Here is a 21,311-nt window from a genome sequence, read left to right on the forward strand (position 1 = left end):
GACGACTGAGGGGGGATATGATAGAGGTGTTTAAAATCATGAGAGGTCTAGAACGGGTAGATGTGAATCGGTTATTTACTCTTTCGGATAGTAGAAAGACTAGGGGGCACTCCATGAAGTTAGCATGGGGCACATTTAAAACTAATCGGAGAAAGTTCTTTTTTACTCAACGCACAATTAAACTCTGGAATTTGTTGCCAGAGGATGTGGTTTGTGCAGTTAGTATAGCTGTGTTTAAAAAAGGATTGGATAAGTTCTTGGAGGAGAAGTCCATTACCTGTTATTAAGTTCACTTAGAGAATAGCCACTGCCATTAGCAATGGTAACATGGAATAGACTTAGTTTTTGGGTACTTGCCAGGTTCTTATGGCCTGGATTGGCCACTGTTGGAAACAGGATGCTGGGCTTGATGGACCCTTGGTCTGACCCAGTATGGCATTTTCTTATGTTATTACAAGGAAAATTTAACCAAAATAAGGCTCCAAGTTGTAACACACCGGGCCCCAGGAGCAGCAATCTTTTTCTTCTAAGCTGGGTTGCTTTTGCTAAATCAGGAAAAATATTAACTCGATGATTTAAAAAAAGGGGTAACAAGATTGGCTTTTCTAAAAATAGTATATAAAATACTGCAAGAAGACAAGCATAGATGCCTATGAGATCCTGATCCCTGACTAACTCGAAAGTGTTAGTACTGTAGAGTACAAATAAAATAATGGAATATTTGTGACTTTACAAAGACAGTGACATTAGAAATATCACACATTAAGATTTTACTGAGAAGTATCTTTGCTTCTTCTATTCCACTGTACAGAAAGTTAGAATTTCACGGCATGCCCCTACAGACATCAGGATGTAAGAGTTTGAATCAAAGGAATTTTCTGTTTTTTTTCAAGGATGGGTGGCTGCAGGGCTGTTGCAAGGTGTGGGCAGGCAGGGCAACCATACAGGGCATAGCGCAGTGTCCTTTTGAATCAGTTTGTTAATCTGCAAGCCCAAAACATAAGGGGGCAGCCAAAGCAAGCCTTGTCCTGGACACCATCTTGTCCAGTGACTGCCTTGGGTGGCTACCAAGACTGCATCTAAATTCAAGCACACAAAGACGGTAACTTTTAAATAGCCATGCGGGTGCACTTGTATGCACGTATGCCAGCTCGTGCTAATTTTAGATATGTGTGCATGATCTAAAATAGGCTGGATGCGCGTACATGTGCGTGCAATTTTCTATGGTGCACGCAGTGCAAGAAAATGCATAAGTGGGGGCATTTTGGAACATACGCGTGAAGATGTAATTACCAGTTTCCCCAGTTCGTTCCCAGTTTGCCCAGGTAAAGGATAGGCCTTCCTAATCCCCCTAGTTAACTAGCCTACATTTTACCCTGTTAACCCAAACCCTTCAAACCCCGCTAGCCTCTTTATTTTTTTGTTTTTGTTTCAGGACTGACAAGCCATCCACAGCAGAGGTAAAGTTAAACAGTAGGGGATCCTGGCATGTACTTGTGTGCGTAAATACTTATGTACAGATTTCATTGAGAAATGTAGGAATGCCCATGCCCTGCCCAGACTATGTGCTCATACCAGGAGAAATGCATGTACTTGTGTGCTTTTTAAAATCCATGCGGTGCGGACCGGCCCGACTTCTGCACATATCTCCTGGCTTTGGTGCAGACAGGGCTTTTAAAATTCATCTTAAAATATTCACTATTGCCAAATGTTATCTTTATGAGGTCAATTTTTAAAGCAATTTATGCGGTTAAAATATGTTTTACCCGCTTTAGTTGGATGTCTAAAAATTTGCACGCACTCAATGCAGTTAAAAGTTTTACCCGCACTGAGAGGAGGCATTCCCAGGGGGGGGTTTAGGTCAGGACAGAAAAAGCATTGCACAGATTGCAAAACTACCTGCATACTTTTCCAGCAAAATTCTACTCACAGAAAAAGCAGGTAGAAGTGAACACATGTATACTGTACCCTCCACATGGACTTTTGCTTTCAGGATCACTGCAAAGCCCCCAGGTAAAAAAAGTACATGTAGTCTTTGTCCCAGTGTCGACAATTTGAAAACTGCCCCCATAAGGTCAGTTAAAGGCATTTTTCCTATTATCTGGCAGGTCGTCCCCTAAGGAATTTGGGACCTTGAATAGCTCAATTTTACTTTGCTGTACTAAATATTCAAAATTTCTCATGAGCTACTTCAATGAGAAAGGAAACACCATATGCTCTTGTAGTAAGGTTCCAAGTTAGAAATCAAGACTTGATTAGTACAAAGGGGCGGATACATCAAAGGCTTGCCTTGGCCTTTTCACATTGATAAATCTAAAATTACTTTTGCACACTGGAATAAAAACTTCAACACATCTGCATCTAACTGTTAACCACTGAGCTTTCTGGCTGACCTTGACAATTAAATTCATGACCTATACTCTTCTCCCCCACAGAAGGAACTTCTGCTTCATTTCCAGGACTGGAGTAATTCTAACAATTCTGTGAAACTGCAAAATAAGACTGAATGGATCCTACCAGAAACCATAATAATTTGATTCCTCAAGGCTGAAATAAACCTCCCTCTCTTCTAACTCTATATATCAGAAAACAATGCTCTTAAATCAGTCCTTATCTGAAAAGGGCATTTCACTGCAAACTGAGGGGGTCCTTTACTAAACTGCATTAAGGTTTTACTGCGCAGAAAATGTCATAATGTACAGACAACATACAGTATTTCAAATACCGCACATGATATTCCTGCTGGAAAACCCGGTGCAATGCAGGTATTGAAATGAATTGATTTGCATGCAAATTTGATTTTAATTTAATTTAGTATTTTTATTCTGCTTTTCATGGCTTGCATGCAAATCAGCTCATTATTAGGGAATATTATGTAAATCAAATAACATGGCTTGTCTTTAAATTTGCAAGCCGAATTGTGGAAGTAAACAGTACTATTTGTCTGATATTGGAAATAGTGTGACTGGTTTGTGTGTTTCTCTCCATATATACTTAGAAAAACCTTTGAAATGCTACAAAAATGGAATTTACGCTTAATTCTAGGAAATTAACATCATCTTTTTATTTATCAAGTTCTATCAATATATCAATGCTCTACTATTTTAGGGAGTGTAGCAAGATGGGGTTTAATACAATATAAACAGTGAAGTGACAAACAAAAGAGTTTGAAATAATAAGGAATAAGGTCCATAGAGACAGGTGCAACAACAAAAATCAGGTCATGAATGCTGCAAGACAAGATAATACAGTATACAAGTCTGATATTTAATCTTATTAGGGTAGATATTCAAAAGCCAATTAGATGGATAACTGACAAGTTATCCATGAAAATGGCTAATTTGTCAATTTCAACCAGTTTTCTGAATATAAAAAGGGCACTCTGGGATTGTTCTGGGGAGGGGTTCAGTTATCTGGCTAACTTAGCAGAGTACCTGGGATTTAAGTTAGCTGGATAATTTTAGACTTTCTTCAGAGCAGGTCTAATATTAACCAGCCTCGTGTGGTCAGATAACTAGTTACTTACCCAGATATCTTCAGAGATACCTTAAAAAAAAACCAAACAAAAAAAAAACCAAAAAACAAGTCACAGGCTTCCTGGCCTGATGCCCATCCCCCTCTTCTCTTGCCGACCAAAAAGCTGCCTCATACTTAAAAAGCGACCGTCATACAGCGCCCTTGCAACTGATGGCTTATATTGGTCACTTCTAAGTGAGCAATGATTATAAAGCCCCAGCGCTTGTAAAGGCTTTTTCACATATAAGCCATCAGTTGCAAGGGCGCTGTATGTCGGTCACTCTTCATCATTAATACGAACCTTTTTCACAAAGCGCAATATCTTTAATTTTGACTTTATTCAGTTTTTCTGCGTTTTTTGGGATACTACTGTTATTATCATACTTAAAAAGAACATTTAAAGTTATACGAGGATTGCTGTCGGACCAAGCCTCCCCTTCCCCCACACTAAAAAGTCGTTACATTATCCCCTTCTGCCCCCCCAACCCACAAACAGACCCCTTGGCAGACACCCTCTCACCCACCCGCCCATTGCCTTCAAAATCGTCCCCCTTGTCCCGCTGGGATCGCTGTGCTAAGCGATCCCTGCTGCTTCCAGCATTATTTCTAAGGCCGCTTAGCACAGCGATCCCGGCGGGGCAAGGGGGACGATTTTGAAGGTAATGGGTGGGTGCACGTTTAGGAAGGGGGAGGGGGCTGTTTGTGGGCTGAGGCAAGAAGGGGCAATATAAAGACATTTTAGCAGGGAGGGAGGGGTGGTGAGTTGTTTTTTTTTTTTTAAGGTGCACTACTTACTCGGATATCTTTGAAGATATCTGAGTAAGTAGCTAGTTATCAGGCCACACGAAGCTGAATAACATTAAGCCTAACCGGCCATATTCAACCTATCACCGGCTAGGGTCAAAGTTATCTGGCTAAGTGCCAGACCTTTACAAGTTATCTGGCTCTAACTTTACAAGTTATCGGGCTCTAACTTTAGCCGGATAACTTGTCCACTAAACGGCCTGCTGGCCTCACTATTTTTTATTAATGGATAACTTCAACTCCATTCAGTGCAACTCCGCTTGGAGGTGGAGTCGCTCTGCAAACAGGCGATAAACTAATCAGCATGGCCAGGGGCTCTACTCTCATTATTTCCTTTTCCCCAAGAAAACCTGGAGATTGAGACCCATCCTGGTTTTAAAAAGCCTGAACAAAAATCTACTCCAGGAAAGATTCAAAATGAAGACCTTTAACACAATTGTCTTCTTCATCCATTTGGGGGAATGAATGTGTGCTCACATATCCATTCATTTCTCCCACTGGCACTATCTCTGCTGTTTGGTGGATATGTGACTACCTAATCATGATGTCCTACCCCTTTTTCCTGTGACAGAATTATGAATGGGTGTCTGCTGCTTCACTAACCTCTGCAGCATTAGGTACACTGAATTCCTGCGGGTGCCAGGTTCAACAATGAGGTGCTTGAGAGGCATCCCGTTTTCCCCTTGCTTCACTTGGAGAAGCTGCCCAGGCTTTACAGTTCTGTGGAAGTGCCCCACAATTTTCCTGCACTTCTCTAAAAGCTCTGTAAAGTATGCATTTTGATAGGCCTTGGACCCCAGCCCTCCTTTACTACCAGGTGCAGAAGGTGTGCAAAACATCGGATACCCTCAAAGCCTCATCATGTATTACCTTAAGAATACCTGTGCCATTGTCTTTGACAAAGGAATCTGCACTTAAACTCCTAGCTCTCCTGTTTAGTTGTCAACCCTCCAGCATCTGTCTTGTGGTTAATAGAATATTGGCTGAAGTATGGGAGTCATCCATTGACTGGGTATGCAGCAAAGCCCAATGCACCCTGATGCTCCATCCCCGCTAGATCTGCTTCCTGCCCCTAGATCCCATCAGTGTGCCATCAGGGAGAGATAAGAGTGTGTAGCATTCATGGAGGACCACATGAATGCTAGGCCTCTCTACCTTAGCCAGCAGTGCCTGGATGCGACTATGGCACTGGTTGAACAGTCTGGAGATGACTTTCCAACTAAAGGCAGTCCAGGAGGGGACTTTGTAATGTGGGAATTCCAGCTGCACAAAACGCTTAAAGCCCACATTCTCCACTAACTGCAGGGGCTGGCCATCAAGGGCGATCATTTCAGCAATGTTCCTTGCTATAACTTTTGATGCTGCTATCGAACACCACCCCATTTCATCCATGGTGGGTTGTCACTTCTGAGACTTGGGATGGGTCTTCTGGCCTGCCACCTGACTGCTGGAAGGTGTAGAGGACATGGGATCAGCTTGGAGAACACTATTCTTCTTTTTTACCACTTTCCCCTGACTGGAAGATGGGATCCCCAGGATATTACTAGTATTCCCACCCTCCCAGATGCCAGTACTAATGGGTGCTGCTTCTGCAGCTGAAAGTACATACTCGTGTGACCCATTTGCTTCCCTTGACTGATATCCTTTGCACAGTAATTACACTTCACAAATCGTGGGTCCTCCCTGATTTTGAAGAGCCTCCAGATCTTGGATGTTCTCCACAATATCTACTCTATATCCTTTGCTGAGGATGCTGGCACTGGAATGAGGTAGAGGGTAAAATCTGAGGAAAAAATGCCAGAGGCATCAGACACGTTCTCTACATGTGCTGCCTGCGCTTCATCGCTATCCTCATTTTTCTCTACCTGTGCTGCCTGCGCTTCATCACTATCCTCATTTTTCTCTATCTCCCCCAACAAAAAACTGCCTGGTACTAAGGCATTACTGTGTACTCCTCCCAAATACTCCTCTTCTAGTATCCCTTCAATATCTTCTCATTCAGATAAGCTAAGAAAAGACTCTTTGTGGATGAAATTATTGCCTTCATATCTAGTGAGGAAAGAAGGGTGTTCCCCTACTTTGCTGCTACTCTCTGCTTGTGAAAACTCAGCCTCCTTTTCCCTCTTTTCAAAAGCAGAATGGCGTGAAACATGCTCAATGTCATCTGCACCCTATAGTGGCACATACTCGTCGCCACGTATCAGTTTCTTCTGGAAAGAGCTGGTATCTGCTTTATTAGTCTTGAAGAAATCCCGCTTCAACTTAGATGCAGGACTAATTCTTTAGTTGTTGCTGGCACTGCCAACCTTACCAATTTTGGAAACATTTCCTTTACTTGCTCTGCCTTTCTCTATCCCTAACATGAATGATTTTGTCACAGGGAGATTGGATATTAAAATAATTTTAAATTTCTCAATGGTCCTATAACTGACTGCATGCCTACTAATTGTGCCACGCTAATGTGTGCGCGCGGAGAATACACAGATAATGCTGCACTGAGTGCCACATTATGTGGACTAGTTCTGACAAGCTACACAACAGTCTAGTATGCTTCAGTCTCTGCACTGCACTTAGGGGTAGATTTTTAAAAAAAGCGCGTTCACGTACTTTTGTTTGCGCACCAGGCGCAAACAAAAGTACGCTGGATTTTATAAGATACACGCGTAGCCGCGCGTATCTTCTAAAATCCTGGATCAGCGCGCGCAAGGCTGCCGATTTTGGGCAGCCGGCGCGCGCCGAGCCATGCAGCCTGTCACCGTTCCCTCCGAGGCCGCTCCGAAATCGGAGCGGCCTCGGAGGGAACTTTCTTTCGCCCTCCCCTCACCTTCCCCTCCCTAACCCACCCCCCCGGCCCTATCTAACCCCCCCCTACCTTTATCCACGGATTTATGCCTCCCGGAGGGAGATGTAAATCCAAGCGCGCCAGCAGGCTGCTGGCGCGCCGAGACTCGACCTGGGGGCGTTTCCGGAGGCTACGGCCACGCCCCCGAAACGCCCCGGGCCGAAACCACGCCCCCGGTCCCGCCCCCGAAATGCAGCGTCATTGGGTCCCGCCCCCTCGACACGCCCCCTTCCAAAAACCCCGGGACCTGCGCGCGCCGGCGGCCTATGGAAAATAGGCGCGCCGGCGCACAAGGCCCTGCTCGCGTAAATCCGGGCGGATTTACGTGAGCAGGGCTTTTAAAATCCACCAGTTAGTGTTCACCTAGTGCCCACTGCCCAGGCAAACTGTGACAATATCAGTGGCAACTCTGCAAAGCAGCTCTCCACATTCTGCCTCCACCCTCCACAAAGACAGAGAAAAAACTGCAACAAACTGACACACTTCAGCAGTGCCTGACTGACTTTCTCTACTGACTAGCACCGTGACACCAACATGGGCAGCAGCTAAAATGTTGCTTGAGAAACATTAACTAGGAACTCAGAGAGAGAATTCAAACAGTTTACTTCACAGAAAATGCCTTCAGAAGGAATGCACAACAAATCTCAGACATGCTCATTCTTCAAGATCAATGTATATAGAAAAGTCTAGCACATATATGAATAAGTATTGTATATGAACCTCTGGGGAAACCTCATACGATGCCTTACATAGGCTATTTTGATGCCTAAATGGCTACTGCAAGTCCAACCCCACAGCTGTGGATGCTAGACTGAATTTATAATCATTGGTTATCCCGAGAGGTGTGATGCTTTGATGATTTACAAAGCTATCATCTGAATCAGGTATAAATCCACTGCTGTGGATGAAGGGTGCTGGTATCCAATAAATGCATTTTTACCAGACTAACATGCTGTGCTTACTGTTTTGATGCCAAGATTATGATCAAAAATTATCTTGATGCTGCGAGTCTAATAGTCCCAATTGGGACTATTTTGATCATAATCTTGGCATCAAAACAGTAAGCACAGCATGTTAGTCTCCAAGCTGAAAAGTCCTAACCTCTTTAGTCTTTCCTCATAGGGGAGCTTGTTCCATCCCCTTTATCATTTTGGTCGCCCTTCTCTGTACCTTCTCCATCACAACTATATATTTTTTGAGATGTGCCGACCAGAATTGTACACAGTACTCAAGGTGCAGTCTCACCATGGAGCAAAACAGAGGCATTATGATATTTTCCGTTTTATTCACCATTCCCTTTCTAATAATTCCCAACATTCTGTTTGCTTTTTTGACTGCCGCAACACACTGAACTGACTATTTCAATGTGTTATCCACTATGACGCCTAGATTTCTTTCTTGGGTGGTAGCTCCTAATATAGAACCTAACATTGTGTAATTATTGCATGGGTTATTTTTCCCTATATGCATCACCTTACACTTATCCACATTACATTTCATCTGCCATTTGGATGCCCAATTTTCCAATCTCACAAGGTCTTCCTGCAATTTATCACATAACTACTCTGAATAATTTTGTATCATCTGCAAATTTGATTACCTCACTTGTCATATTTCTTTCCAGATCATTTATAAATATATTGAAAAGTACAGGTCCCAATACAGATCCCTGAGGCACTCCATTGCCCACTCCCACCGAGAAAAATGTCCATTTAATCCTACTCTCTGTTTCCTGTCTTTTAGCCAGTTTGTAATCCACAAAAGGACATCGCCACTTATCCCATGAATTTTTACTTTTCCTAGAAGCCTCTCATGAGGAACTTTGTCAAACACCTTCTGAAAATCCAAATACACTACATCTACCTGTTCACCTTTATCCACATGTTTATTAACTCCTTCAAAAAAGTGAAGCAGGTTTGTGAGGCAAGACTTGCCTTGGGTAAAGCCATGCTGACTTTGTTCCATCAAACCATGTCTTTCTATATGTTCTGTGATTTTGATATTTAGAACACTTTCCACTTTTTTCCTGGCACTGAAGTCAGGCTAACTGGTCTGTAGTTTCCCAGATCAACCCTGGAGCCCTTTTTAAATATTGGGGTTACATTAGCAACCCTCCAGTCTTCAGGTACAATGGATGATTTTAATGAAAGGTTACAAATTTTTACTAATAGGTCTGAAATTTCATTTTTTAGTTCCTTCAGAACCCTGGGGTGAATACCATTTGGTCCAGGTGATTTACTACTCTTCAGTTCATCATTCAGGCCTACCACATCTTCTAGGTTCACCGTGATTTGATTAAATCCAAATGAATCATTAACCATGAAAACCTTTTCCAGAACGGGTATCTCCCAACATCCTCTTCAGTAACACTGAAGCAAAGAAATTGTTTAATCTTTCCACAATGGCCTTATCTTCTCTAAGTGCCCCTTTAACCCCTTGATCATCTAACGGTCCAACTGATTCCCTCACAGGCTTTCTGCTTCAGATATATTTTAAAAAGTTTTTACTGTGAGTTTTTGCCTCTATGGTCAACTTCTTTTCAAATTCTCTCTGAGCCTGTCTTATCAATGTCTTACATTTAACTTGCCAACACTTGTGCATTATCTTATTTTCTTCTTTTGGATCCTTCTTCCAATTTTTGAACTAAGATCTTTTGGCTAAAATAGCATCTTTCACCTCACCTTTTAACCATGCCGGTAATCGTTTTGCCTTCCTTTCACCTTTCTTAATGTGTGGAATACATCTGGATTGTACATCTAGGATGATATTTTTTTAACTACTATTTTAGTTAGTGCAGTACCATGACAGCCTGCTCCTCCCCAGCACTGTCTAAAATCCTATTTAGGTGACACGTGGGGTCCGCCACCTTTGCACCAGGTAGGCATGTTACCAGGCAATCCTCATGCCAACCAGCCACCCAGTTGTCTACATTCCTAATAATCGAATCACCAACTATGGCGGCCGACCTAACCCTTCCCTCCTGGGCTGTAGGCCTTGGAGACACATCCTCGGTGCGAAAGGATAATGCACCGCCTGGAGAGCAGGTCCTTGCTACAGGATCCTTTCCTGCTGCACCAGGTTGATGCTCTTCGATCATGAAACCTTCCTTCTTCCAAGGCAGCACCAGGGCTGCCAGTCTGAAGTTGGGACTTGGCTAATATGTCCCTGAAGGTCTCATCTATATACCTCTCTGTCTGCATCAGCTCCTCCAGGTCTGCCAATCTATCCTCCAGAGATTGTACTCGTTCTCTGAGAGACAGGAGCTCTTTGCACCGCATGTACAATTTCTCACTGGCGGGTAAAAAATCATACATGTGACACTTGATGCAAAAGACTGGGAAGCCCCCTTCTTGTTGCTGGACTGCTGCCTTCATCTCCAATTTGTTTAGTTCCTAGTTAAATATTAGGTTGCTATGGGAGTAGGAAAGTGTCTAATTAGCGTCCTTTAAATGTATTAGTGAATTCACTATACGTCTGGTAGTGGCCTACAGTGGAATGATCAAACTCTCAATATGGATCCCTCTCCATTTGTTTCAGGAGCCCCAGAAAGAAATGAATTGGACCCACTTCCTTTTTCGATGCCCATTCATTTTAAATAAATACACATCTCTAAATCAGATCTTAAATTTTATTTTTATTTATTTATTTAATATTTTTTATATACTGACAACCGTTTGCACATCGTATCGGTGTCCAATTAACTCGAAATAGGTAGGCATAGTCTTTACATGGAACATTACCGTATTTTTCGCTCCATAAGACGCACTTTTTTTCCCCCAAAGGTGGGGGGAAAATGTATGTGCGTCTTATGGAGCGAATATAAAAAAAAAACCCAAACAAAAATCTAACAAACCCCCCCCCCCCGACTCCCCCAAGACCTGCCGACTTAATTTCCTACAACCCCCCACCCTCCTGACCCCCCCAAGACCTGCCAAACGTCCCTGGTGGTCCAGCGGGGGTCCGGGAATGATCTCCTGGGCGTGGGCCGTCGGCTGCCAGTAAACAAAATGGCGCCGACGGCCCTATGCCCTCACTATGTCACTGAGACCGACCGCTGCTATTGGTCGGTCTCAGTGACATAGTGAGGGCATAGGGCCATCGGCGCCATTTTGTTTACTGGCAGCCGACGGCCCACGCCCAGGAGATCGTTCCTGGACCGCTCCTGGACCCCCGCTGGACCACCAGGGACGTTTGGCAGGTCTTGGGGGGGTCAGGAGGGTGGGGGGTTGCAGGAAATTAATTCGGCAGGTCTTGGGGGGGTCAGGAGGGTGGGGGGTTGTAGGAAATTAAGTCGGCAGGTCTTGGGGGAGTCAGGAGGGTGGGGGTTTGCAGTAAATTAAGTCAGCAGGTCTTGGGGGTCAGGGGGGTGGGGGTTGTTAATTTAAAGGGTTAGGATGGGGGGGGGGGTTTGGGGGGAGGGGTTCCCAGAGAAAGAAAAGTTTTCTGATCTGGGGAGTGGACCGAAATGGCCCTCCCCAGACCCGAAAACAAAATGGGGAGAAAAAAAAAAGCTATGCACTCCCCTAATTTGCTCCATAAGACGCCCAGACGCAGAGCCGGTTTAGCACAATTTTTTTTTTTTTTTAATTTTCCCCCTCTGAATCCTAGGTGCGTCTTATGGTCAGGTTACTATGTCACTATATCCAAGTTAAATAGTTAAATTATTTATTTATTTTTATTTATTTTATTTAACTTCTTTTACTATACCGACACTCAAGACCAGGTCTTATCGTACCGGTTTACATTAGAACAAGGGGAAAAATCAATTAACGTATAATTGGAAAAGAGAAGTTACATTAAAACAGGGAGAGTAAAAATTATACAGATTATATTACATAATTTTATTAATTACAATGTTAATCTATAATATTTATTATCATTATGTTATATTGTCATCCAGTTATATTATTACATATGTGCCACTGTTCTATGTAAAGCCCCTTATCTCTGTTGGGCAGTTTATTGTTATATGTAAACCGGAGTGATTTGTAGTCTCTATAAGAACCTCGGTATATAAAAATTAAAAATAAATAAAATAAATAAATAAGGTGCGTCTTATGGAGCGAAAAATACGGTAACTATAAAATTAGAATTAAAAAGGTATTACAAGAAACAAATGGAAGGCAGAGCATTTCCTAGAACAGTAACTATAACATTAGAGATAAAGGTATTTCAAAAGATACAGAAAACACAGGTTTTATAATAGATATGAAATATATGTACAAGATATTTACAAGAGAAATCAAACAGTCTTATGGAACAAAAGGTTTTAGTACATCATGTGGATGGAGTAGCGGGAGGGTAGGCTTGTTGAAAGAGCAGAGTTTTTAGTTTCTTTTTGAATTTTGGTGTGGATGTTTCCGTGCGGAGATCTGGAGGGAGAGAGTTCCAAAGAGTGGGGGCGGCGAGGGAGAAAGCTCTATTCATTGTATATTTTAGCTTGTAGGGTTTGATAGAGGGGGAGCGGAGTGTTCCTTGGAGGGCAGGACGTGTGGATCTGGTGGATGTGCGAGGAAGGAGTGGGGGGCAGAGCCAATTGTAGTTTTCATTGGTGATATTTTTGTGAATAAGGGAAAGAGTTTTGAACAGAATACGAGATTGGATTGGTAGCCAGTGGAGATCAAAGAGGGTAGGAGTGATATGATCTCTTTTTCTAGTGTTGGTAAGGATACGTGCAGCAGCGTTCTGTAGGAGTTGTAAAGGTTTGGTGTGGCTGGAGGGGAGGCCGAGTAGGAGAGCATTACAGTAATCGATCTTGGAGAGGATGATAGATTGAAGTACTGTGTGAATTAGGAATGTAAAACTAGATCTTATAAGAAAACTAGCAATCAAACCAATATAAGAACTCCATATTTCAAATTTTTCCAAACATTTCCAAATGTTCAGAAAGATTTTTTTTTTTCATGGCTTCAAAATTTCCATAAATTTTATATCTGATGCCAGTGAGATCAAGGAGTAGGGTAATCTGGGACTGAGGTTCCCAACCTTTTCCATGTCACAGCACATCAGGCATTGAGTTTAGTTTGTCATGGCATACTATCACTTTCCCTCCCACCCTCTCAAACCCCAACACACATATATATTTTTCAGATATATCAGAGAAAGGAGAAAGGTACATAGTGGTATAGTGAAACTGAAAGGGGATAACGATCAATGGGTGGCGAGAGATGATGAATGATCAGAAATATTAAACAAATAATTCAGTTCAGTGTTCACTTAAGAAGACCCTGGAGAAGGACCATCACTTGTTATCAAGAATGTAGAAGGGGATGGAGTAGATGAAACTCCATTTATGGAAGATAATGCATGGGAAGAGCTAAGAAAACTGAAAGTGGACCAAGCCATGGGGCCTGATGAGGTTCACCCCAGAATACTGAGGGAACTCAGAGATGTGCAGGTGGGTCCACTATGTGACCTGTTCAATAGGGTGTAGTGCCTAGTGACTGGAGAAGAGTGGTGGTGGTCCTGCTTCACAAGAGTGGGAGCAGAGAAGAGGCTGGAAACTACAGGCCAGTTAGCATCCCCTCGGTGGTGGGAAAATTAATGGAGACTCTACTGAAGGAAAGGATAGTGAACTATCTACAATCCAGTGGGTTGCTCGATCAGAAGTAGCATGGATTCACCAGAGGAAGGTCCTGTCTAATTGATTTCCTTGATGGGGTGACTAGAGAACTGGATCAGGGAAGAGCACTCGATGTAATTTACTTGGATTTTAGTACAGCTTTTGATACAGTCTCACACAGAAGACTCATCAACAAGATGAGAAGCTTGGGAGTCAGCTACAAGGTGTTGGCGTGGATTATAAACTGGTTGATGGATAGAAGATGTGTGATGGTAAATGGAACCTACTCTGAAGAGAGAATGGTGTTAAGTGGAGTGCCACAGGGATCAGTATTGAGACCAGTTCTGTTCAACATCTTCATGAGCGACATTGCAGAATAGATAGAAGGTACATTTTGTCTATTTGCAGATGATACTAAAATCTGCAACAGAGTGGACACGCTGGAAGGAGTACAGAGAATGAGACGGGATTTAAGGAAGCTGGAAGAATGGTCGAAGATATGGTAGCTGGGTGAGGTAATCCGAAAGAACTATATGCTTTGGGGAGTGAAGGGCTGATGTGCACAGAGCAGGAGAGAGACCTTAGGGTGATAGTGTCTAACGACCTGAAGTCGACGAAGAAGTGACACGGCAATAGCCAAAGCCAGAGGAATGCTGGGCTGCATAGAGAAAGGAATATCTAGTAAGAAAAGGGAAGTGATAATCCCCTTGTATAGGTCCTTGGTGAGGCCTCACCTGGAGTACTGTGTCCAGTTCTGGAGACCGTATCTTAAAGGAGACAGAGACAGGATGGAGGTGGTCCAGAGAAAGGTGACCAAAATGGTGAGTGGTCTCCATCGAATGACTAATGAGGAGAGGTTGAAGAACCTGAATATGTATACCTGGAGGAGAGGAGGAGCAGGGGTGATATGATACAGACCTTCAGATACTTGAAAGGTTTTAATGATCCATGGTCGTCAAATCTAGGGATCACGATTTGAAACTCCAGGGAGGAAGACTTAGAACCAATGTCAGGAAATATTTCTTCACTGAGAGGGAGATGGATGCCTGGAATGCCCTTCCAGAGGAAGTGGCGAAGACTAAAACTGTGAAGGATTTCAAAGGGGCATGGGATAAACACTGTGGATCCCAAAAAGGCTAGAGGATGGGAATAAATAAAAAAGCTTAACTGGCACAGAGCGGCAGTTACTACCCTTAAGAGAAACATGGGGATAACCTGCACGGAGCAGAAGTTACTACCTTGGGAAGCTTGCTGGGCAGACTAGATGGACCATTTTGGTCTTTTTCTGCCATCATTACTATGTTACTATGTTACACACCCCTGGTATAATCACTTTTCCCTTCTCGCCTCATCATCTATCCCTCACCTGGGGTCACCACCAGCTGGCAGGAGGAATTGGGTGAGCAGCACTTCTTATCTGCTGCTGAAGCCACCCGCCTCCACCAAACTTCCCTGTGAAGTCAGAACTGAATGGGCCACATAGTCTCACAAAACCCACCAGAGGGAAGCTAGCAGAGGAGACTGTAGAAACACGTAAAAAGTGCTGTTCTCCAACTACTCCAGTCAGTAGGAGGAAATCATACAAGGGCACAGGAGGGGAGAAGTTTTATGCAAACTTTTCTGTGGGCAGTGGAGGCTCTGTTCTAAACCCCTCTTCTCTCTGCTGTGGCCCACAAACTTCTCAGCATGCTTGAAGTTCTGCCTCAGCAGATCAGTTGGGAACCTCTAATTAGTGCCCCTTATGGATGTGGGGCCTAGATCCCGATGGTCCATGCCTTAATGGCACCGATGCCCCTCTTCATTCTGCCCCTATTTAATTGTCCCTGCCTCATCAACCCGCCAATCACCTCACTTCTTCCAATTCCCCCTTTTTCTTGTCTCAGTTTCATTGCCCTTAGGCTGTCATCTTCCTCCCCAGTTCACTACCCTCCCATCACTCCTTGACTGCCAGCCTCCTTCCTTAGGGACTACCCCGTCCATTGCTCCCTCTCAGATTTCACTACCACTAACACCCCTTGCCAACAGCTAAAAAATTGAAAAAGTGTACTCATAGTCTGCAGCTCTGTGCCTCCATTCCTCCCTCTGCAGTATTCTTCCTGCTGCTGGCTAAACTGGGTTTGATCTCCTTCTTCACTGCTGCAGCTGACTCTCTCAAATAAAATAATCGATGGCTCTTCTTTCCATGGCAGTCCAGATTTTATGGTCTCTGTGGCATAAGAAAGAGGGAACCATCTGCTCCTGCTCCTTTTGGCTCTTACTGCACTGAAGGGCTGGGTCGGGAGGGAGATGGGCACAGTCTTTGACTGCTCACCACTGCAGTGTTCCTCTTCTGCTCCTCTCTGACTAACTGTGGGGCCAGGCTGAGGTACAGGCAGTGATCTTCTAGCTGCTGCTGTCTGCCTCTCCTCCCTTTCTCACTGCAAGGCCAGGCTGGAATGGAGAAGGGGACAGGCAATTCCCCAGCCTTTTCTTTCTCCACTCTGATTGCGCAGGGAGGGTGGGTGGGTCCTCACCCTGGGCTGTCTGAACCTGGTTGTTTCTGCACTCTAACTTTCACTGTACTGTAGGGAATGGCCTGGAAGAGACAGGGCTCTTCTTGCTGCTGCAGTTCACTGCTAGTCTTCTCCTGCTTCTTTTCTTGGGTTAGTTCCTCTCCTGCTACACAAGAAGCCTTTTCTGTTTGTGGCAGAATGAGGAACTCAGAGATTTGGTGCTGTTTTTTGTTGTTTTTTTTTCTATTTGAGGATAACTGCAAATAGGAGTGGACTAATCAGGGACAGGCATATGAATTCAAGGACAATCCCCAAAAATCAGGATATCTGTTAACCTTATTCTCAGGTTAAAATTTTAAAATCTTCTCAGTCTCCTAACACTAACTGCATGCATTCTGATAGCAACCAACCCTGGATAGAGGAAGCCAAAAAAAAAATAGAATTTGCAACATTAGCTATTTATGTTCAATGAAAATAAGGAAAGGAGGAAGGATGTTGAAAGATGAGAAATCACAAAAAGAAACCAATGTCTCTAAGTCTGCAATCCTGGTAATGATCTACAAAAAGAGGCGTCTCTTTAATCCTCCTTGAATAAAATATATTTTCATTCACTCACAAATAAAACCATGTTTATTGTATTCATTGTCTTTTACATGACTGCATCCTAAAGCCCGAAGGTCATTACAAGTTGTAACCTGCAGTGATTTTGAAAGTGATTACGAAAACAGTTGGGCAAACATTTCCTGTCTAAGAGAAGAATTCTATAGAGGAGCCACCCAGTCTTCACTATAACAGGTTCTACTGCCCACTGCATACTATAATTCAATAACATGATTTGATTTACTTTACTCCCTGTCAAACAGGCCGATACAGAAAAACGCGCAGGAGAGCCGGCGAGCGCATGCTCTCCCGACGCGCGCACAGGCCACTCTTCTGGGCACGCGATTCAGAAAGCCCAGGAATGTTAATTAGAGCCTGCGGTAAAAGGAGGCGCTAGGGACACTAGCACGTCCCTAGCGCCTCCTTTTTGACAGAAGCGGCAGCTGTCAGCAGGTTTGACAGCCGACGCTCAATTTTACCAGCGTCGGTTCTCGAACCCGCTGACAGCCACGGGTTCGGAAAACGGACGCCAGCTAAATTGAGCATCCATCTTCCAACCCACGGGCCGCGGGCATATTTTTAATTTTTTTTTTTAATTTTGATTTTTTTTATTTTGAGGCCTCCGACTTAATATTGCTGTGATATTAAGTCGGAGGGTGTACAGAAAAGCAGTTTTTTCTGCTTTTATGTACACTTCCTCGGTGCCAGCTGAAATTAACACCAGCCTTTGGCAGACGTTCATTTCTGAAAGTAAAATGTGCGGCTTGGCTGCACATTTTACTTTCTGTATCGCATGGGAATAACTAATAGGCCCATCAACATGCATTTGCATGTTGCGGGCGCTATTAGATTCGGGGCGGGGGTGGCCACACGCTATTACTCCTTACTGTATAAAGGGTAAAAACAGTGCGTCGAAAATGTGCAGCCAAACGCTGGCTCAGCAACTGATCTGGCTAAGTGGCACCTGCTGACCATAGCTGGATATTTAGCAGTGTCACTTAGCTGGCTAAGTGCCATTTTGAATATCGGGCTTTTGATCTTTTCAGTGTGCTCCACTGAACCAGGAATACAGTAACCTTACAGACATATTTATTTTAATGGTGCCATATAATATTTGATCATTTTAATAAACAAGACTGAGTTTACTCACCGAAATGAGAACAACTGGATATAAAACAGCAAGGGTGGTACTACTGAGCATATCCACTATCTGCTGAGTTTCTTGAAAGTTAGATTCTTTAGCCTAAATAAAAACAAATTGATAAAAATATTAATAAATCATTAACATAACACTACTAGTGAAACCCCTAGATCATTGAGATCCCTATTTTTCTGCTCAACTATTGACTGTATCTCTAAGAGACATTAGTATTTAATATAGTAGATGACAGTAGAAAAAAAACCCAATTGTCCCATCCAGGCTGCCCAGTTATTCCTGCCCTCACTGCTAGAGATATAACCCAGCTCCCAGCCACAGAAGCCTGTCAACTTGTAGGATATCACTTCTTTTCCAAATCAAACTTTTTTTTTTTTACTCATCCATGCCCCTAAACAAGTTGACATTTCTTCCCAATAAGCTACTAATTCCTTTATGTAGGAGTGGAAACATTTTAGAAAATCTAGGCAATAGCCAAAACTTTTATAAACCTAGGCTTTATCCTAAAACTCTTAGGAGTCAGGGGGAAAAACTTTCTTTATATCTTTTAAACATATTGGGGCGGATTTTCAGAGCCCTGCTCGCCGGGAAGCCTATTTTACATAGGCTTCCCGGCGCGCGCAGAGCCCCGGGACTCGCGTAAGTCCCGGGGTTCTCCGAGGGGGGCGTGTCGGGGGCGTGTCGGGGGCGGTCCCGGTCGTCGCGGCGTTTTCGGGGGTGTGTCGGCAGCGTTTTGGGGGCGGGTACGGGGGCGTGGCTACGGCCCGGGGCGGTCCGGGGGCGTGGCCGCGCCCTCCGTACCCGCCCCCAGGTCGCGGCCCGGCGCGCAGGAGGCCCGCTGGCGCGCGGGGATTTACGCCTCCCTCTGGGAGGCGTAAATCCCCCGACAAAGGTAAGGGGGGGGTTTAGACAGGGCCGGGCGGGTGGGTTAGGTAGGGGAAGGGAGGGGAAGGTGAGGGGAGGGCGTTAGAGGATTCCCTTCAAGGCCGCTCCGATTTCGGAGCGGCCTTGGAGGGAACGGGGGTAGGCTGCGAGGCTCGGCGCGCGCCGGCTATACAAAATCCATAGCCTTGCGTGCGCCGATCCAGGATTTTAGCAGATACGCGCGGCTCCGCACGTATCTGCTAAAATCCAGCGTACTTTTGTTTGCGCCTGGAGCGCAAACAAAAGTAGGCCTATTCGCGCTCCTTTTAAAATCCGCCCCATTTGGTGTTATTTTTTTAATACATTTATTATTTTTTGTTTGAATCATTTTTCTTATTTTGCGTTTGCTCTCCCCTTATGCTCTTCTCAACTACCTCCCCCTCCCCCCCTAATCTTTCCTCTAGTATGGACCCAAGGAGGCAGCTTATCCTCCTGGCTCTGGCCGCAGCAGCAGCAGCAGCTCTTGGCCCCAGTTGCGGCTCCTCAGCCCTCTTCCAGGCAGCAGGCCTTTAGCCCTGGCTCCAGCAGCAGCTTCTCTGCACTGCGTACAAGCGCCAGGCAAGAACTTCAGGCACCCTGGGAAAGCTGGCGGCTAATAATTTTACGGCCTTGCCTTTATGAATCAAAGTAAATTGTGGTCCTTGCAACCACATTCAGACACTGTACCGAGACATGGAAAGCACAAAAACAAACAGTGGTAGAGGCATTTCAAGGAAGAGAAATGTTCCAACACAGCCGGTGTTGTAGACTTCTGATCAAAAGAAACAATAACAAATGTGATAAGATCCAATGAGGAAGCAACAGAGCCGAAACACAGGCAAGTTTGTATTTTCAATCATTTCCTTTAGTAATGCTACTTTAAAAAAATATTAGAAAAAAAAATCTGTCAAAAGATCAAATTAAAAAGTGGTTGTGCAATTCAAAGTTCTCCCTGGTTAGAAAAAAATGTTATGTCAAACCACAGCTTTTCAGCCTGTGTATCAAAACGTAAGTGTGTGTGGCCCTGAATGCTCACAGAAAACTCAAGAGTAAGACAAAGGGCACCATAACTGCAAGGCATTGATGATTTTTAAAATTAAAGGAAAATACCGGTTTTATATCTTTATCTGCTATACACTAACAGGTGAATTTTAAAAGCTGTGCGCACGCCAAACCCGGGAGATAGGTGCACAAGTCAGGCCGGCGTGCGCTGCGCAAATTTTAAAAGGCACACTACTATGTGCATATCTCCCGGTACGCGCACAAAATTATTTTGCAAAATAAAAGGGGTGGGGCGTGGGCGTGATCTGGGCAGGTCATGGGCATTCCAGGAAATATGAATGAAACCAGCGCCTAAGTCTTTATGCGCACAAGCGCGTGCCGGGATCCCTGTTCGCGTAACTTTACTTCTGCTAGGGATGGCGTGTAACTAATATAAAAAAAATAAAAAAACCCCGAGGTTATTTAGCTAGGTTTTAAGGGTTGGGACTAAAAGGGAGACTTATTAACTAGGGGGGGAGGGGTTTAAGAAGTCCTATCCTTTAACTGGACAAAGTGGGAAGAGACTGGTGAAACTGGTTATTGCTTCGGCACACATAGCTACTAAAATCCCCCCACTAGCAAGGTAGAGGCAGCATTTGCATGCATGCATTATAAACTTGTATGAACATGTACGCGTGTTCGGCCTACTTTATAACACTCGCACGAATATGAGCATATGTTATAAAATGGCTGCATCCTTATACGTGAGCCGGTATACACTCTTACATGTGCGCCTGCACGCTGGTTTTAAGATTCACCTATAAGCAATCCTTCCCTTATAAAATTCACAACAGAAAAAAGAAAATCATCCCACAATGCTATGAAAAAAATTTACACCCAGCACTACCAGGACGGCCAGGGAACGATAATGAATATTTAAAAAAATGGGAATTCTCTACAACATGAGAGGCTATGCAGGTTACGGTTTTTCACCATGGAAAAGAGATGACTGAGAGGGGACATGATAGAAGTTTATAAAATCATAAGTGGGGTGTAATGGGTAAATAAAGGATGGTTATTTACCTTTTCAAATAATACTAAAACAAGGGGATACTCCACGAAACTCACAACCAGCAAATTCAAAACAAATTGTAGAACTTTTTTTTTTTCACTCAGCGCACTATCAAGCTGTGGAATCTGTTGCCAGTGGACATGGTGACTAGAATAGCAAGGTTTAAAAGAGGTTTGGATAAGTTCCTGGAGGAAAAGTCCATAAAACATTATTTGTGAGAAAGACTAAAGAAGCTGGTGCTATCCCAAGGAGCAAGGAAGAGGAAATAGGCTCTGCTGGACTCTTGCGTCTTGGACTGGCCACTGTTGGAGACAGGATACTGGGCTTGATGGACCTTGGTCTGACTCAGCATGGCATTTCTAATGTTCTTAAGATTCATTTTC

General features: G+C 43.9%; 1 protein-coding gene across 1 annotated transcript in view; it reads right to left on the reverse strand.

Moving 5' to 3' along the window:
* The window catches only part of CRPPA (CDP-L-ribitol pyrophosphorylase A), a 490,539-nt gene that overhangs the window by 135,911 nt on the left and 333,317 nt on the right, over window positions 1–21,311 (reverse strand). The window contains exon 8 of the mRNA XM_029589010.1: window positions 17,967–18,059. Within this exon, the coding sequence (XP_029444870.1) occupies window positions 17,967–18,059 (93 nt within the window). The remainder of the gene's footprint in view (window positions 1–17,966; window positions 18,060–21,311) is intronic.

This window comes from Rhinatrema bivittatum, chromosome 2 (assembly GCF_901001135.1).
Source record: "Rhinatrema bivittatum chromosome 2, aRhiBiv1.1, whole genome shotgun sequence".
Classification (NCBI taxonomy): domain Eukaryota; kingdom Metazoa; phylum Chordata; class Amphibia; order Gymnophiona; family Rhinatrematidae; genus Rhinatrema; species Rhinatrema bivittatum.